The 16,416-nt window shown below is 35.6% G+C and overlaps 1 protein-coding gene across 2 annotated transcripts; it reads left to right on the top strand.

The window, feature by feature from the left end:
• Window positions 1-294: 294 nt before the first annotated feature.
• Smp_128280.1 (hypothetical protein) lies at window positions 295-15,415 on the top strand (the record flags this gene model as incomplete). 2 transcript variants are annotated; one of them, XM_018796234.1, is made up of 10 exons in its annotated part: window positions 295-462; window positions 499-599; window positions 631-743; window positions 3,324-3,505; window positions 6,456-6,632; window positions 7,538-7,766; window positions 9,366-9,446; window positions 10,674-11,027; window positions 13,478-13,566; window positions 15,004-15,415. In XM_018796234.1, the coding sequence occupies 10 exons, from the start codon at window positions 295-297 to the stop codon at window positions 15,205-15,207; spliced, it is 1,698 nt and encodes a 565-aa protein (XP_018650467.1). The 2 variants fall into 2 exon arrangements, with proteins under 2 accessions (XP_018650467.1, XP_018650468.1); XM_018796235.1 differs by having other exon boundaries at window positions 13,145-13,566; window positions 15,004-15,207.
• Between the last annotated feature and the right edge of the window lie 1,001 nt (window positions 15,416-16,416).

The following is a 16,416-nucleotide window of genomic DNA, read 5'->3' as shown; positions in this document are numbered from 1 at the left end:
CCACTGTCCTTTTTAAATAGCGCGCGGTAATCATCACATATCATGGATCATGACGATGGTATCACTTATGATACTCGACGGGTGGACGTTATCAGACATAGTGCATCTGAAATGAGATCAAATTTAAACTGTCTTGATTTGGCCGCTTCTGTGAAACCATATTCACTGTTGAGATGGCGCACCAATCGTTTAACGACAGTTTGACCTTGAAGAGCCCAGTAACCTCCGTTTGCGGACGAAACTACTGAAGTGTAATACTTGGTTACTCAAGTCTAAGCTCTGTGTCGACCTCTAATGTTGCAGGCGATTTATCCATATGAAGGTCCTTTCCCCGGAACCTTAAAGTTTTCTCGAGACGAAATATTTTTAGATATCCGGGAGGAAAACGAGTATTGGCGTTTGGTTTCCAAGACCGATGGGACTCTAGGATGTGTCCCTACTAATTTTGTTAAGCGATGCGAGGTAATTTCTCATGCAACATTCGAACTAAGTTGAAAGGCTAAAGATGAGAGTTTTGTTCAGCAGTGTGCCAAGAAAGCGTTAGCGAACCTAACAGCCAGTTCATCGGACGAACTTCGGGGAAAAGATGACTTAATGAAGTAGGTCGGCTTTATTACATCACCGTTTTAGACGTTTGCTTCAAATATGCAGGGAGAAACCAAACGAAAATACAACACCTTGTGAAGAGTTTTCTGAGCTAAAAATAAGTGTTATTGAAAAACCTGTATCGATGACTGGAACAGGTTGGTTGTACATTTCTATACTCATGTCTTAGCAGTTGAGTTGTACCATTGTCTCTCACACCAAGTTTACCTTAACCATGTGCATTTGATTAGGGCATTTCACTATATACTCCAGATAATGTCAAATTGTTGCTTTATATTCTCATCAATAAATTAATATTCGTAGCAATGAAATAACTCGTTTGTACGGAGCTGTGTTAATCAGTTAAGCTTCTAACTGTGAATATGTCGTGTACTCATATTTAAAGTACTAATACTGTTGTATGGTAAAGTGAAGTTTCTTTCTACTCATTTAGTGTTCGATCAGTAACCGTAGGTTAATATTGTCAAGTTAAAAATATAAGCTGGCTTATATTTTTAACTACAAAAAGCTTTTTGTCGTTATTGCCCAATTTCGGAAAAGACAGTTATTGATCCAATTTCTATGAACCTCTCGTGATATGAAACAGAGTCAGATAGGAAGTTTGTAGCCATCAGTTTTGTTCCATAGTTGTCAGTCAGTCAGTCTCACAACGTAGAACTTCGTACGTACGTACATCAGTTCGAGTTGCCATACCACAGAGATACAGTTGTCCATTCAAATCCCATAGTGGTAGAAGTAGTAAGAGTATAAGCATTATGTGAAAGATTAGGGTTTGAAGATGGTATTGAAGGAGTATAGTAGTTGTAGTTCGTTTGCGTAGTACAGATTCGTACACAGAATGTGCGTGTTTACCAGGTAAGTTTGTAATTCGATTCAGTCAAAACCTGGTACCGGAAACAAACGTCCGTTAGACTAGTTGCTACCGTGTTATTACCGTAAAATTTATAAGATGAATAAGAAGGTGGAAATCAGTACGATTTGTCATATTAAGAGAACTAGTCACGGAAAGGATGGTTCAAAGTAGCAATAAAGGGAACAAGTGTGCGAAATATTTTCGGGACTCAAGATCTGGGGGAAAATAAAGATTAAATTGACGTGCTACTGCTATTTGGAATCCTATGGCTTCCCTGTTTTCTTAATGACTGCTCCACCAGATAGCATCGTCCTTTAAGGTTGGTGTTAGTTGAACATACGTTACATATCCTAAACTTATTAGCTTGCGGAGATTTGCAGCCTCATCTATTCACCTGCTAATCTTTACATAGTACTCTGTCTTTACTCTGGTACAATTTATTATTTATTTAAACACAAATATCAGTACAAGGGGCACCAGATATATGTGCGCCGCACAAATCTCATTTCATTTGTGTGAGGGCTGTGATACTGCCCAGGTGCCCAAACCGAAGCAGGTGGTTTTCTTAAAGGGCCACTCTCCGAGCCTTTGACCTAAAGGTCTAATCCACAAGGCAGTGGAGCATCGTGAGCAGATGCAGTCCCATCGTAGCCGGTGATCAATGATTGATTCATACGCTATTTGTTCCTTCAGGATACTGGAGCCCATGTGCACCATTGGTTTGGAATCAGGGTTTTCCAACTCCCCTAGGTGGACGCACCGTGCCCACCAACCCGGTTAAAGCACCGGACATTCGCTTTTCGTCCTCTCAATTTCGTAAACAACAGTAATGCCACGAGAAGGCAGTGAGTAAGACTTCCCTGTCAGAGGCTATATACGCATGGCCATGTGAGAGCATTTCAAGAGGGAGAGTGGACTCTTCCCACTCTCGGCCGTACCAGGGCATTTGGGGGCTGGCTTAATGGGGGATAAGAAGTGAACTACAAAATTATAACAAGGAGAAGGTTCATACGACATTTAAGTAATCAAGTACAGCTCATAATTAGTCCCTTTTTTCTGTTAGGTGATCTCATCTTACTTCCATGGAGAATGTAATTGAGAACTACTGGATCGCTACCAGCTTCTATTACGAGCCATACTTGATAGCTGTTCAAGTCACGATGTTTCATGAACTCAGCTAAGGGGTCGTGAGTGACCGATATACATCCTTGACATCTGTCTTTTATATCACTATTTTATTTATTTATTTAAATACATACATATTGGTACAAAGGGGCACCAGATACCTATGCGCCACACGATACCATGTCATAAATTTTTTGCCGCTCCACTCTCACCAAGTTCCAATCTTGGCAGATAATAAGTGTAGAGTTCTTTAGGATGGCTTTGTAAAACAGGACCAAGTCACTAAGGTCGGTTTTTAAAGCTGGTATCGCTAGTCGAATTATCGCCACTGCACCCAAACACCTTGACGTTGTGAGTGGATGGCGACCCTCTAAGGATAACGATGGTCTGAAACAGTTACCAGACATCCACAACTCGATCATCCTATTATTAGTCTACAAATGTCCGCCACTCAGTATACTTATTCTTTATTAACGAGACTTGCAAAATAAATAAGTTGGTCAACACAGTACTACGTCACTTCCCACATACAGACTGAGCAACAACACAAGCCAGTCTTTGAACAACAGTTGGGGGAGTCGAAATGCATCTCAAGCACTTTTGTGTTGTTACTCGAGATATCCAAAAAACTTCATTTCGTGTTTGCTTTTCATTTGTAAGGTCTCCTCTGCCTAACTAACTTATGAATTTTTGTACTTACCAATAATGATGAATGTTCCATTTACGATATTTTTTCTAGTTGGATTAATACCTGCTAAACAAAGCAGTAGTTTACCGAAGAATTTTGAATCCTGCTTAGTGGATACAATCAGACTTGGTACAAATTGCTCATATGCAGATTGTCGATCTGTCTATTATGCAATTGTTGATTTACTGTCCACCATTCCGGAGCTAAAACAAAATTTTCAAGGCTATAATTCAGTAATGAACGAACGTTTTATTAAGCAAATCATACCAATTGAAAGTTAACGCTGTTAATAAGTATTTGTTTTCTGTTTGTGTAAACTTTTATTATGTATGGTAATTGACCATTAACCAAATAAATCATACTCTATGTGTAATCACCTGAATATCACCATTAGTGGAGCGATTACGGTACTCTGGTGATCGCTAGCAACGAGACGCATTTCGGTATGTTTTTTACTCACCGACAATGAGTTCCCGCCAGGATACTTCTAAAGCATTGGTTTCACAAAAAAACAAGAAACGAAGCAGTGATCATCTTTCCGACTATCTTATGTTTGTCATCTATTCTATCCACTTTATGCTGAATGTATTCACCAATACAAGTGTAAATATCCGGTAATTCAGACCAAATATGTACTTCGAAATATATTTAAAAGGAGGAAAATTATCTGAACTATCTCCGATAGTTCAGCGACGTAGCACAACAACAAAAACTACTTGGTTCTTCGACATAATTGGCAAGTCGAGTAACTAATGTTTCCCCCACTTCTGACGTAATCATGGCTAAATGGACAAAATCAAATTTTATTGGTTGAATCTATGAGTTGATGCAAGGTAAACCACCATGGAAAACCTGGAAGCACTGGTGGTCCAGCTTACATCGACTCATGCATTTAAGTATTTAAATTACTACAATCTCCACAAACCCCATTCTGATAATAAAAATCAAATTTATCAGTTTGAAATTCTATTATCAGTTTTTCTTTGCTCTTAGCTTAACAAAAATATTGTGGTTCAAATGTTTTTCTTTTCACCCATTGCTAAATTTCAGTCTCAACCAAATAAATAAAAGTGATTCGTCATCAATTATTTGTAAACTCTATTATATTTCATAGTTGATGTCCAACTGTGCAATATTTCCGCCTATTTACTTATTTATCATTTATTTATTTATTTGAGCACATAAATGATTGGTACAAGGGGCCACCAGATATATATGCGCCACACCTGCATGAGGGCTATGATACTGTCCGGGTACCCAGACTTAAGCATATGGTTTTCTTAGAGGGCCACTCTCCGAGCCTTTGACCTGAAGGTCTGACCCACAAGGCAGTGGAGCATCGTGAGCAGATGCAGTACCATGGTAGCCGGTGACTAACAATCGATTCATACTCCATTTGTTCCCATAGGGCACTGGAGCCCATGTGCACCATTGGTTTGAAATCAGGGTTTTCCAACTCCCCTAGGTGGACTCTCCGTATCCACCAACCCGGTTAAAGCACCGGATATTTGCTTTTCGTCCTTTCAGTTTCGTAAGCAACATCCCCGCCACGAAAACGCAGTGAGTAGGACTCCCATGGCAAAGGATGTGTACGTGTGGCCGTGTTGAGAGCATTTCAAGAGAGAGGGCGGGCCCTCCCCACTATCGGTCGTACCAGGGCATTCGGGGGCGCCTATTTACTTACTGACTTCTGTTTTCTACGAACGTAAAGTAATATCTTAGTGTTCCTTAGTAGTTGTTAAAATTGATACGATCTCTCGCAACTTTCATTCCCTGTCTAAATTAGCCAACGATTTACTTTTTTTCTACCAACGAAAGTACTCGGCACGTCATAAATATATGATCACCCTGAATTTTAGATCCTGTTATCGTGTGGGAAATAGTGAGTTAATTCTAAAGACATCACGGATCGTTATCAGATTTAATCTAACCCCAAGACTCTGTTTCTTTGTCGGCTGCAAGCATTTCTGTTTTTTCGTCGAAATCCAGTAGAATCAAAGCAAATTACCCACTCAGAAGTGATATAGAGATGCTAATGGAAATTGTAAAGCATTTTATCATTGTCTGAATAAAGCTATTTTAAATGTCGTCCAAGTTTATTCCTGTTTTTTATTGCCTAAACGTTGCAAGTGGCTAACTAAAAAACAGGATTATCTTATTTTTGACTAATCACAGATATATAATCTTGAGGTTAGTAGAATATATGTTTAAAAATACAAGTGTCTGTCAGAGAGTAAAGTATGAACTTGGTTTTACTGGTTTCTTTTTACCTAATTGGATCTTACAGTTTGACAAAAACACTAAATATTTTGAGCTTGTTTATATTAAAGCAAGAAACGGGGTATAGACAAGTTGTTTCAAGGTGACCTTTCGTCAGACAGTTTTCAAGTAACGCCTTGCGAACACATTTCTGGTACTTCGAAAGTATTAAAATCACAAAGCTTCTGGTCCTCCAATGCTCATCACTAAGTCCGGTTATTGGAGTGTGATACCTATTTTATTACAGATGTTTAAAGGAACAATCCAAAAATTGAACTTGACGATTTTCGAACTCCAAGTCAATATGATCCTATGACGTACTAATCCGTCACTACACTATACCAGCACTTGCAGACAAATTAACTAGGTGGAAAACTAGGAATTAACAATAATGACACCTGGAGTAGTAGAAAACTGAAGCAGATAAGGTCGACAAATTATGATTTTTAGTAAGCAAAAGACAAATAGTGGGTCTACATGTGTTATTTATGTCTATTGCAAACCTTAAGGTCTTTGCCTGCCAATTTTTGTTGTCACAGACTCAAAATAGAAAACATATAGTTCACAAACTTGTATTTGAACTTTATAATCTTCCCATACCCCTATTTAATACATTTTGCTCTCTTCCAAAGTGTTCTTTGACCAACCGAATCTACATCTGACTAACTACTGTCACTAATAAAATACATCTAACGTAGCGTTTATTCTCAGATTTTAAGCTAATGTAATCAGAGGCTCTTAATAATTTCATGTGGAATTCTCCAGGTGATATCACTAGTTATATTTTCTAAAGTACCTGTTGAGACGTAAGTGTAGTTCGTCGCACAACTTAGCTGGGTTTTAGTTTCCTTGTTGTCACGATGAGAAGTAAAAATAAATCGTGATCAGTTACAGAATTGCTTATTACTAACCATTTTGTTTTAGACCTCAGATACAGTGGAAACCGAACTGGATTACTCACGAAGTCCTGATTGGTATCTTCTCAAAATTAAACTTGGATATTTTGAATCTCGACAAAGTAATGATCAAGAATGTAACTGGGGGTTGCATGAGGATAGACATGATATCATTGAACGACTAAATGAGCTAAATACTCTGCTGGTAACTCTTATTGTTTTTGTTATTTTCCAACTAGTTTTCACTACTCTATTTTTGATAAACTACTATCCTTAACAGTGTTCTTAGTTTTCTACTTAATTGCAATTGTTGTTCTAATGCATAGAATCATTACAAGTTATTTTTGGGCAATACTTTGTCAGTAACTGCTATTTTAATGCAACCTTTCTCACCGGGCTGATCTATATCAGACTCCAAGTTGTTCTAGTCAAAGTCCTAACATTGTCAAATGTTCCGTGTATAAGTTGTTACGTGTACTATCCTAGGTTCTTTTACAAAATCCGGCCGAATAACGTAAATCATGGTGCACTAAAGGGTTGATTCATTGTAAATAGCCATATGTTGACTGACGGCTTAGCATTTAGTTGGGAATTCTATTCTAAAGAGGTGAACAAATATATAAGTAGATTATAAAAGATATTTAGTTCACCCTTAGCACAACTCACTAACCAATTCCAGATTCATGTACGCGGCTTTGATCCAAACTTAAAAGGGGAGGGCTGATGGAAGTATCTAGCTGTCGAAACCGAGATCAATAAGGCCAAGTCCTAATTTACGACTTTGAAAGGCTCCTAATCTTTATTATTTACGTTGTGTTCAGTGGTACATCAATTTAATAGCCCTTATGTGGTGAAAGTTATTGTATATCATTCAAACACTATTTGGTCATCATTATTAGTTTTGGCAGGTGCTTATGGCTGTCGGTTTTGTTTTCCGTTGAGATCTTGCTCTAGAGAAATGATCATTTGTTTTAGGCATGTTTATTGCAACTTTCCAGTATTTTGACCCACTAATCAGTCAGACTTTATATTAAATTAAGCTAGTTTACTTTTATTGGAAAGCGCTTTTTTTAAAAGTACCATTCATTTTCATGTATTATCATATTTTAGGAAAAAGCTGATCCCAAGTTAGTCGTTTGTTATCTGCATTCGGTAAAATTTCTACCACTGCTCTCTCTTGTTGGCCTATATCAACGCGAAACCATGAATAAAATACGTTCCAAGCTCCTTAGATCTGTCGGTATTTTGTGTTCTCTAGATTCCGCTTGTATTCGTGTTTGCCTTGGGTCAGTTCTACCAACTGAGCTCATTCGAGAGCTACGAGGTTCTTCACATTGTGGTAATTTATCCTTTTTTCCATTTTATCTTCTTGGCTAAATGTAAACTCCAGTTTTGCTCTTTTTACAAGGAAATTATTTTGTCACAAAACAAAAGTGATTACGCAAATTAAGTCATAAAAGAAAGTTATGTTTGTAAAGATAGCTCTTAAAATTAAGTAGTTCCATTTCGTCGCGACTTTCTGGTTCAAGCTTCTTCACGGAAATGATCAGAAGTAATTTTTACATGTGAATGTTTTTAACATAAGTAATTAATACTGCTGTGCACTAAGCTAATAGTTCTCAGCTCTCATGAATGGGACTGCTTCTATCCTCTTTTTGAGCTTTATTAATAGATTCCAAAAAGAAAAAATTTCTAGATCCAAGTTACTTTAATCAGATGCCAACTAAACGTGATGATTATTAACTACAGAATTTTACTCAACTGACAGTACCTCATATATACTCAACGAGATTACTGGTTGGTAATCACAGGTTCTCACCTCGCTCTACCTAACTCGGTTTGAGCAGTCAGGTAGTATCGCTAACTCTCACGCGGCATCGCTCAAAACCAAGCACATAAACTTCTACCTGGTAAATTAGTTAGACTATTATTGTTACATAGTCAATATTGACATTCATCTTCAACCATAGCTCACTGTATTTATTTCATTTTGTACTTCTGGTTATTATTCCTATTTTTTTAGAAATAATCTTATCTATACCTCAACAGCCATCTTTTGATGGATATTAAGTTGAAAGTTTTCTCATTCAGAATGTAGTAGTTTTATCGCGTGAGAATGCCTCATATAATTATAAAGCAAAAGTCATTACTAGTCGTTTTGTATTCAAGTGATTAACGGCAGCGGAAACGTCTTATTATGTGTCGTGTAGAAATTGGAAACTTCATGTAAATGCTTTGTAGAAGTAAGCCAAGCGCCAATAATGATTAATAACGCGTAGTCCAGGGAAAAAGTTCTTTTTAGTAAAATATAATAAAGCTTTCATCTTTGAGTTCTATCTACCCTTATAACTATCAACAACTGATTACAAAACAATCAACAGCTTCAGTCTCGATAAAGATCGCCAATTCTAGCCATGTCTCCCCTTACCAGATGTTTCTTCCAAAAACCTTTTGCTAAACTAGTTAGACCGATACAAAAAATACGAGTTAAAACGTGCGAATATCATCATTAATTTCATCCTTCATCCTATCATGATCTTTATCTCTTAATTCTTTAGTCTTTATAATCACCTACTCTTTCCTTCTTCATCGTCTGTATATTTGTCAAGTAAACATTGGAATTTCACACATTGTAACTACCAATTATTTTCATCCTACTGTTTCTCATTATTCTCTAGGGTACCATACAACTTTAATGATTAAAAATGTCTAGTCACTTTTTTAAGAATGCAATATTCCTCTATCTTATCATCGATTGATCCTATATGAACTGTGATTTGAGTGCTTTAATAAATCATTTCATTTGGAGAAAATCTCTACTGCATCATCTCAAGTTTTTTATGTTTAAATTAAGCGTGATAATGATTCTTAAAAAATGTGTTTGTTGCCAGTTGTTTTGGATCCTCACAGTTTTCTATATTTACATTTTTCAATTTAGAGATTCCATATCTCGCTTTACGGTTACGATTTCTTTCTTTATTAATTAGTCAGTCTCAGACTCTTCCAGTTGACTTGCACAGTAAGTTGAATTTTTACTGTAATATATTCAGTTAGTATGTGGTACAAGTAATAATTATGTATGTATTTTTTACGAAGGCTTACGCTATTTTACTTCTGTAGCCCAAGCGCTTGTTAACAATATATGGTTAAACTTGAGTTTCAGAAAATGATATTCCAACGCTTTATGATCTTCAAAACAATGGTTCCCTTTGATAAATTTGAACAGAGAAATGAGAAGACAAATTTTTATGATCTACTCAAATATCTCTGTGTTTCGGCTTAGTGTACTTTGAAATGCATAGGTTTCACATCATTAAGCTGGATACATTCATTATTTGAATCCGTTATTATGTTACTGATCCAAATATTTGAATCCATTGTTTATGACTAGAATATTTAATTATCTTTCATTCTAGGATATAAATCCAGCCATTATGGTGTAGTAAGAATATCATTTCCATTTGTTTATGTTGGTACTTGAGTATTTACTCTTAAAGAGTTTAAACCACTTTCCCCTATCATTTTCTAGATATTGTATGTGAATTGTGTTAATATCTCCTTATCCTGTTTCCTTTTTTAGGCATAGTAAACCTTTATATTTGAAAATATATGTTCTTAGCACAAAAATAACATGGTTAGATATCATACGTGATTGGAAAACACCCCTCACTTTATAATGAATTGAAACTCAAATATGAGGCTTAATTCTTCCCGTGATATCAGTGTACGTAGTATTAAGATAATCGAACATACATTTCTAAAGCTCACTTATCGGGTTTTATTCCAAAGTCCTACATGTGTTATAATGACATTAAACTTGTTATGACCCGGAGTATCCTAGATCTGATACTAATACATAAGGTGCTACGCTCTACCTCTCTCCCAACTGACTACTTAAGCAAGAAAACAGGAATGAATGAGAACATCTACTGGGCTACCAAATAATATATATATATATATGCATTTCTACCCTTTAGAAGATCAATCTATTTCTTAGCCAATGATATGCATTTATCCTTCGGGACATTTCTGATTGTCATCAAATGACCTCATTTCGTTACTTCTGATTGGCTCACTGTATCACCACTTACCCTTTGAGTAAGTTTCACAAATAAGAATGAACCAGAACTCATAAAGTATTCATAGTTGTTTACTTACACAAACCATAATGACTTGTTTCAATTCACTGTTAAATTTACAATACGTCATGTAGCAAAGAAGTATATTAATATTGCTTTCCTTTTAGAATCACTTGATCAAGAACTGTTTACTCACCTCATTAATCTATGTGATACTTCAAAACAAAAGTCAAGTTTAATTGATCTAGAGAATCATTCTCCTGGTAATCAAATCCTAGTCACGGATGGATTAGATCCGTTTGAACAGAATGACGGTCAGTATTACATGTTTTCTTATGCCGTGGCGTTATTTTTGTTAGCATGCAACTGGCACTTTTGTTCAGTTTATATGCTAAATTCGTCTGAAACAAGTTCTCCAAATACAACAGACAACAAGACACCGTTATTAAAAGCGTTACTAGCTAAACCTGTCTCATCACGTTTATTCCTTGAAATAATTATTCAGACATTTAATCGTCACTGTAAGTTTTAATTGTTATCAATGTATTGTTTTTGAATTACATGGTTCTTGTCTGTAATTAGTTCGCTTCAAGTTTTTTTATTTTATTGAAACACATAAATATTGGTACAAAAAGGCACCAGTTATATATGCGCCACATAAATCTCATTTGACTTGTGTAAGGGCTGTGATACTGCCCAGGTGCCCAAACCGAAGCAGGTGGTTTTCTTAAAGGGCCACTCTCCGAGCCTTTGACCTAAAGGTCTAATCCACAAGGCAGTGGAGCATCGTGAGCAGATGCAGTCCCATCGTAGCCGGTGATCAATGATTGATTCATACGCTATTTGTTCCTTCAGGATACTGGAGCCCATGTGCACCATTGGTTTGGAATCAGGGTTTTCCAACTCCCCTAGATGGACGCGCCGTGTCCATCAACCCGGTTAAAGCACCGGACATTCGCTTTTCGTCCTCTCAATTTCGTAAACAACAGTAATGCCACGAGAAGGCAGTGAGTAAGACTTCCCTGTCAGTGACTATATACGCGTTGCCATGTGAGAGCATTTCAAGAGGGAGAGTGGACTCTCCCCACTCTCGGCCGTACCAGGGCATTTGGGGGCTTTTCATATTTGTACACTTTTCTAACTAATGAATACAAAACAAAGTATATTTGAACGAACAATTGTTTTGAATAATTATATCGTCTTGTTCTGCTGTTGATCTTCCAAATTTTCAAATGAAACACTTAATCGATGCAAAAGTTCACTATTTTAATAGTTAACATTGTTTAATGAACATTTTTCGGCTATTGTAACAAAATGGTTAGTCTATAACTGTAAAGCCTGTTGTTATCAAAAACAATTATTTACTCAAATATTCTTTATAACTACAAGTCATTGATTAAGCTTAATTGAGAAACTTCCGAGATTATTGAAGCAATGATAAATATAAGAGATGTGTACTATAAATCTTCATTATAATGTTGAAACAATGGATATATGATTACTTCATTTTGAATATGACTAAGTAATGTTTATTATTAATTATTTAATAGTTATTTTTTGATCATAAAGCCATGTATTTATGTCATCTGCGTTGTTTATTAGAAATTCTCGTTCTATACTGTTTGTCAGTATACTGCATTAACTTGTACTATGTTACTGATCACAATCAGTCATGAGCAACCTAGAACCTGGGATATATTTACATTGGTTCAATTTGCCACACTATATTAGCACATTAAAATGAAGTTATCAAGACAAATCTCAATCTAGTAGAATTAGTAAAATTATCATTTGTTGTACAAAAGGTTGGCCATAGACAGTTTGATTAGAGAAGAATAAATTTATGGAATAGAAGGGTATAAGATAATTTTGAAACTCAAGATCTACTTGACAACAAAAAGTGAATGCCTCTGAACTGTTTCAACCAGTTTCGATCCATATGTAAATATTAATTATGATAATCGCTAGGACGTCAACCCGGTGTTCTGCGTCTGTTAACGCGGCTCAATCCAACAGTTAATGTCTTGAACCTAGACTCCTTTAACTTTCTTCCAAACTATCTCTACACCATCAAACGTCGCGCTCATTACGGCTTGGTCACGGTTTTTGCCTACAAATTAACATTAGCACACTAATGACACGCATTCATTATATTTTAACCTACCTGTATATTATACGTTGTACCAAGTACTTTAATATAACGTATATGGAAATAAAGCTTCAAATATCATATCTTTATTACTAAGTTTCACACATATTTTCTGTCGTTTAAAATTAATCTTATTAAATCCACAATTAAATGTTTTACTTTTATTTGCGTCTGTTTCCCTTCGTGGAGCATAGGCTGAAAATCTCTATTCGTGTACATCGTTTCATATCATATTCATGTCAGCATGCTCAGAGAGGTCTCAACGGTCTTTAAAAATTGGCTTCATCTTTAACTGTGTACACACCTTCATAACGTAGTTATATGAGTTTCAGAGAAAGTGACCGGTATCATGAATTTTAGACCGAGTCCACATAAAGAGTTGTCAGATTTTTAAACATTACAATAGTCCACATGCTTATTTAAAAGAAAAATTCAATGTATCTGCTTCCTAACCATTCATGACTTTGTGGTTTTCTTTCGTAATTTCAGTGGATCCAATCTTCATGGTTACGTTTTTACCAAGCGATAAAAATTACGATTCAGCAAATAATTTAACACAGTGGGCTAGCTTTGCTCGATTTGATGCTACTTGGACGAGTTCCTCAGAAAAGAACTTAGAGGATTTTATTAAAAAGTTTGAAGCTAATTCACACTTACGTAAAGATACTCACAATGATTTGGAATATATTCAAGGTCTCTGGACTCATAATGTAGGCCAAGCAGCTGAGTTGGACAGTAAACCTGTTTTACCTGTTAATGCTAGCCCAAACACACCAAACAACAGTGTAGTAAAATTTCTCTGCGATCTGTTCTCTTACTCAGATACTGGAGCTTTAATATATCAGAACGATTTAGATGTAATCATTGAAGTGATAAACCGGAGGATGCGAGATGAAGAGCCGAATTCTGAGGTATGTTTCCATGCAGACATTTCTTAGTAGGTGGTCAATAACTTTTATTTTTTATTACCTGTGAGTTCTGTTTTCCCATCTATGTAAAATATATTTATCCATGAAAAACATCTGTATCATTTATTTTACGGAGATGCTAGTTAGTTACTAAGTTGAAGTCGAAAACCCACCAACTTTCAAAAGATGGTTTGTAGGTACATTTGCTAGTGTTTATATTTCTTAACCAAACGACCGACCAGATCGAAATGTAGCTTTATATTCACAAATCTACCATTGTGAGCTACTATATGGAAAGGCTTCATGTACATGTGCCATTAAACGTCATGAATATTTTTCTGCCTCAACTAATACTATTTCTACAGACAAGCGATTAGCAAGGATATTTAAAACCATTCACAGTCACCTTGCTTTTAGAATTGTTTATAATGGGATCTGTTCTATGTCTCTTACATGTAAGTTCATTCTTTGTATATCTTACCAGCCACACCTTTCCTTTTTAATTAATCCTCCTGGTACATCGCCTGTCAAAAATGTCATCGTAGTATCATATCTTATAGTCTTTCGAAGAAAACAAGTCCAGTTTGTTACCGACTGTCTTCTTCACATCCGTGTCCTGGCCATAAAGAGCGAAGTGAATTAATGTGTCAGCTGTTGCATTCAGTGTAACTCATGTATTAACGAATATCGATGTGCGTATGAAAATTTTGTCGGACTGTCGAAATACGTTTCATGTTTAATCAACAAGTACTAACTACCAAATTTTTATCTGAAATTATAATGAAGATAATGTACAGAATGTTATGCTAAAAGACTTAAGAACTTCAGAGAAAGCGTAGGTTTTCTTCATGATTTACATGTTTTTGGCTGGTAAGTTTGAAGAAACACAAAAACTATTGTCTTTTACGAAAATATGTATGTAATAGAGTGTTATATTTGAAGCGATTACGAGTTCCCTAATCTGAGAACGGAACAAAGACTCTGTGACCAAAGACCAATAAGCTAGCTATTCTGACGCGTCCCAACCCCGCTAACTAGAGTGAAAAGTCCAAATTTGAAGTGGGGAAATATATTCCGCAAGTAGCTAGAAGCACAAGCAAGCACAACAGACATACATCGAATGTATGTTTACAGCATAAAATTGTCCTTGGGAAGCGTTACAAATGAGCATACTAAGAGTTACAACGAACCAATAGCGTTTAAAATCCTCCCAAGTGGGAAATACGACATGAAGGTGAAAATGAGCGCTTTCGGCGCGAAAACAAGAAATTCAAACTTTTAAAATAAAATTACAAAAATAAGGCAATTACCAAGTGAGTTCTGAGGATCTAACATCCCCAACAGAGTAATGAAATATTTCTTTCCAACTAGTTTTTCATCGTTTTTAAAAAAATTACTCGTATTTAATTCATATTAAAAAATTGTTTTCATTCGTTTAAGCATCTGCCTCATTTACTGCTACTTCTCAACCTCATATGTATCAATACGAATATTGCGAATAAAAGTTCTTTGAAAATTAACGATACTATGGAAATACTTTCACCTCTTTCACAAGCATCTCTTAGTCCACGTTCTAAAACACTGGCGATGGCTGCACATCAACAAATAAAGTCGGTTGTCTGTTCATCGGATCGAAAGTATTGATTGTTTATTAATTGTTAACTTGAGAAAATTTATTGATAATTCGTATTTCTGAACATTCCTTTTTTTCTTTCCCAAACAATTTTCATTATCATCAGAATTCCAGGTTTCTATACAGAACTCTTTAAATAATACTATTCACAGAGTACTAAACATGTTTATTGTTATTGTAATAAATATAAAATTAGTAAAAAATAATTATTTGATCAGATTCAGTTATTCTGTGCGATAGACAACTATGGATTGTGCCTGGTAAGATTTAGTTAATGTCCTTAATATGTAGGTAAACTATGTAATGTATTAGCTCCTAGATAATCCCTTAGGTTTCGTATATCAATCGCCCTGATGACCATTGTTAAATAAATCCTGACGGTGCATGAATTCAGAAGGCAACACGAAACGCCGACTACGGTTTTATTATTGAATTGCACAGATTTCTAAGCCACAAGCACACCAAGCAAATTCGATCAGAAAAACTAGTGCGCGTAAGCGAAATAAAAGTCGAATAAATTATATATATATATATATATATATATATATATATATATATATATATATATATAAACTTAAGTGTGAGATAGGTGCTGCGACTACACAAATAGTCTGCTTCACTATCAATTAAAATTGTATCAGCTTACAGTAGTTTTGATATTCTACAAAAGAACGCGAACATGTATGTAATGTAACGGATTGGTTTGAAATATTTTCTCTCAGGTATACTACGTTAATACGATTATATGGCTATTCACGTTATATTAGAGCCAAGGTTCACGGTCCATAATGGAGAACCAGAGTATAGACTAGATAATACTTTACTTAACAGAACTACAAGCAGTGAGGCCGGAGTAGAAATCAATAACAGAAAAGTAAATCACACATTTAATAGTCAATAGGCTGTGGCTGTTTGTCCACGACCGACGGCCAATCATATTTTAAATATCAGTATATCAAACGTGTAGCTTCCGAATATTGCGGACTGTTAGAAACCCTACAACACACTGGTCATCATATCAGATAATTCTAAAAGAAAGAATGTTTGAGCGAATAAGTGTTTTCATTAGCTTCATCATCAGGCTCTGCAGTTATAAGTTCATAATTATTGTTGCTTACTAGTTAACTAAGAAATGTCATGTTGAAAATGCTGGGTTTTTGTATCTGTTATGGTATAAATACTTCAAGGTTATATCATTTGTCAATTAGGAAGGTCATCAT

Source organism: Schistosoma mansoni, chromosome 2 (assembly GCF_000237925.1).
Source record: "Schistosoma mansoni strain Puerto Rico chromosome 2, complete genome".
Classification (NCBI taxonomy): domain Eukaryota; kingdom Metazoa; phylum Platyhelminthes; class Trematoda; order Strigeidida; family Schistosomatidae; genus Schistosoma; species Schistosoma mansoni.
Note: the sequence above shows the minus strand (reverse complement) of the source record. Positions and strands in the feature narration are given on the sequence as shown.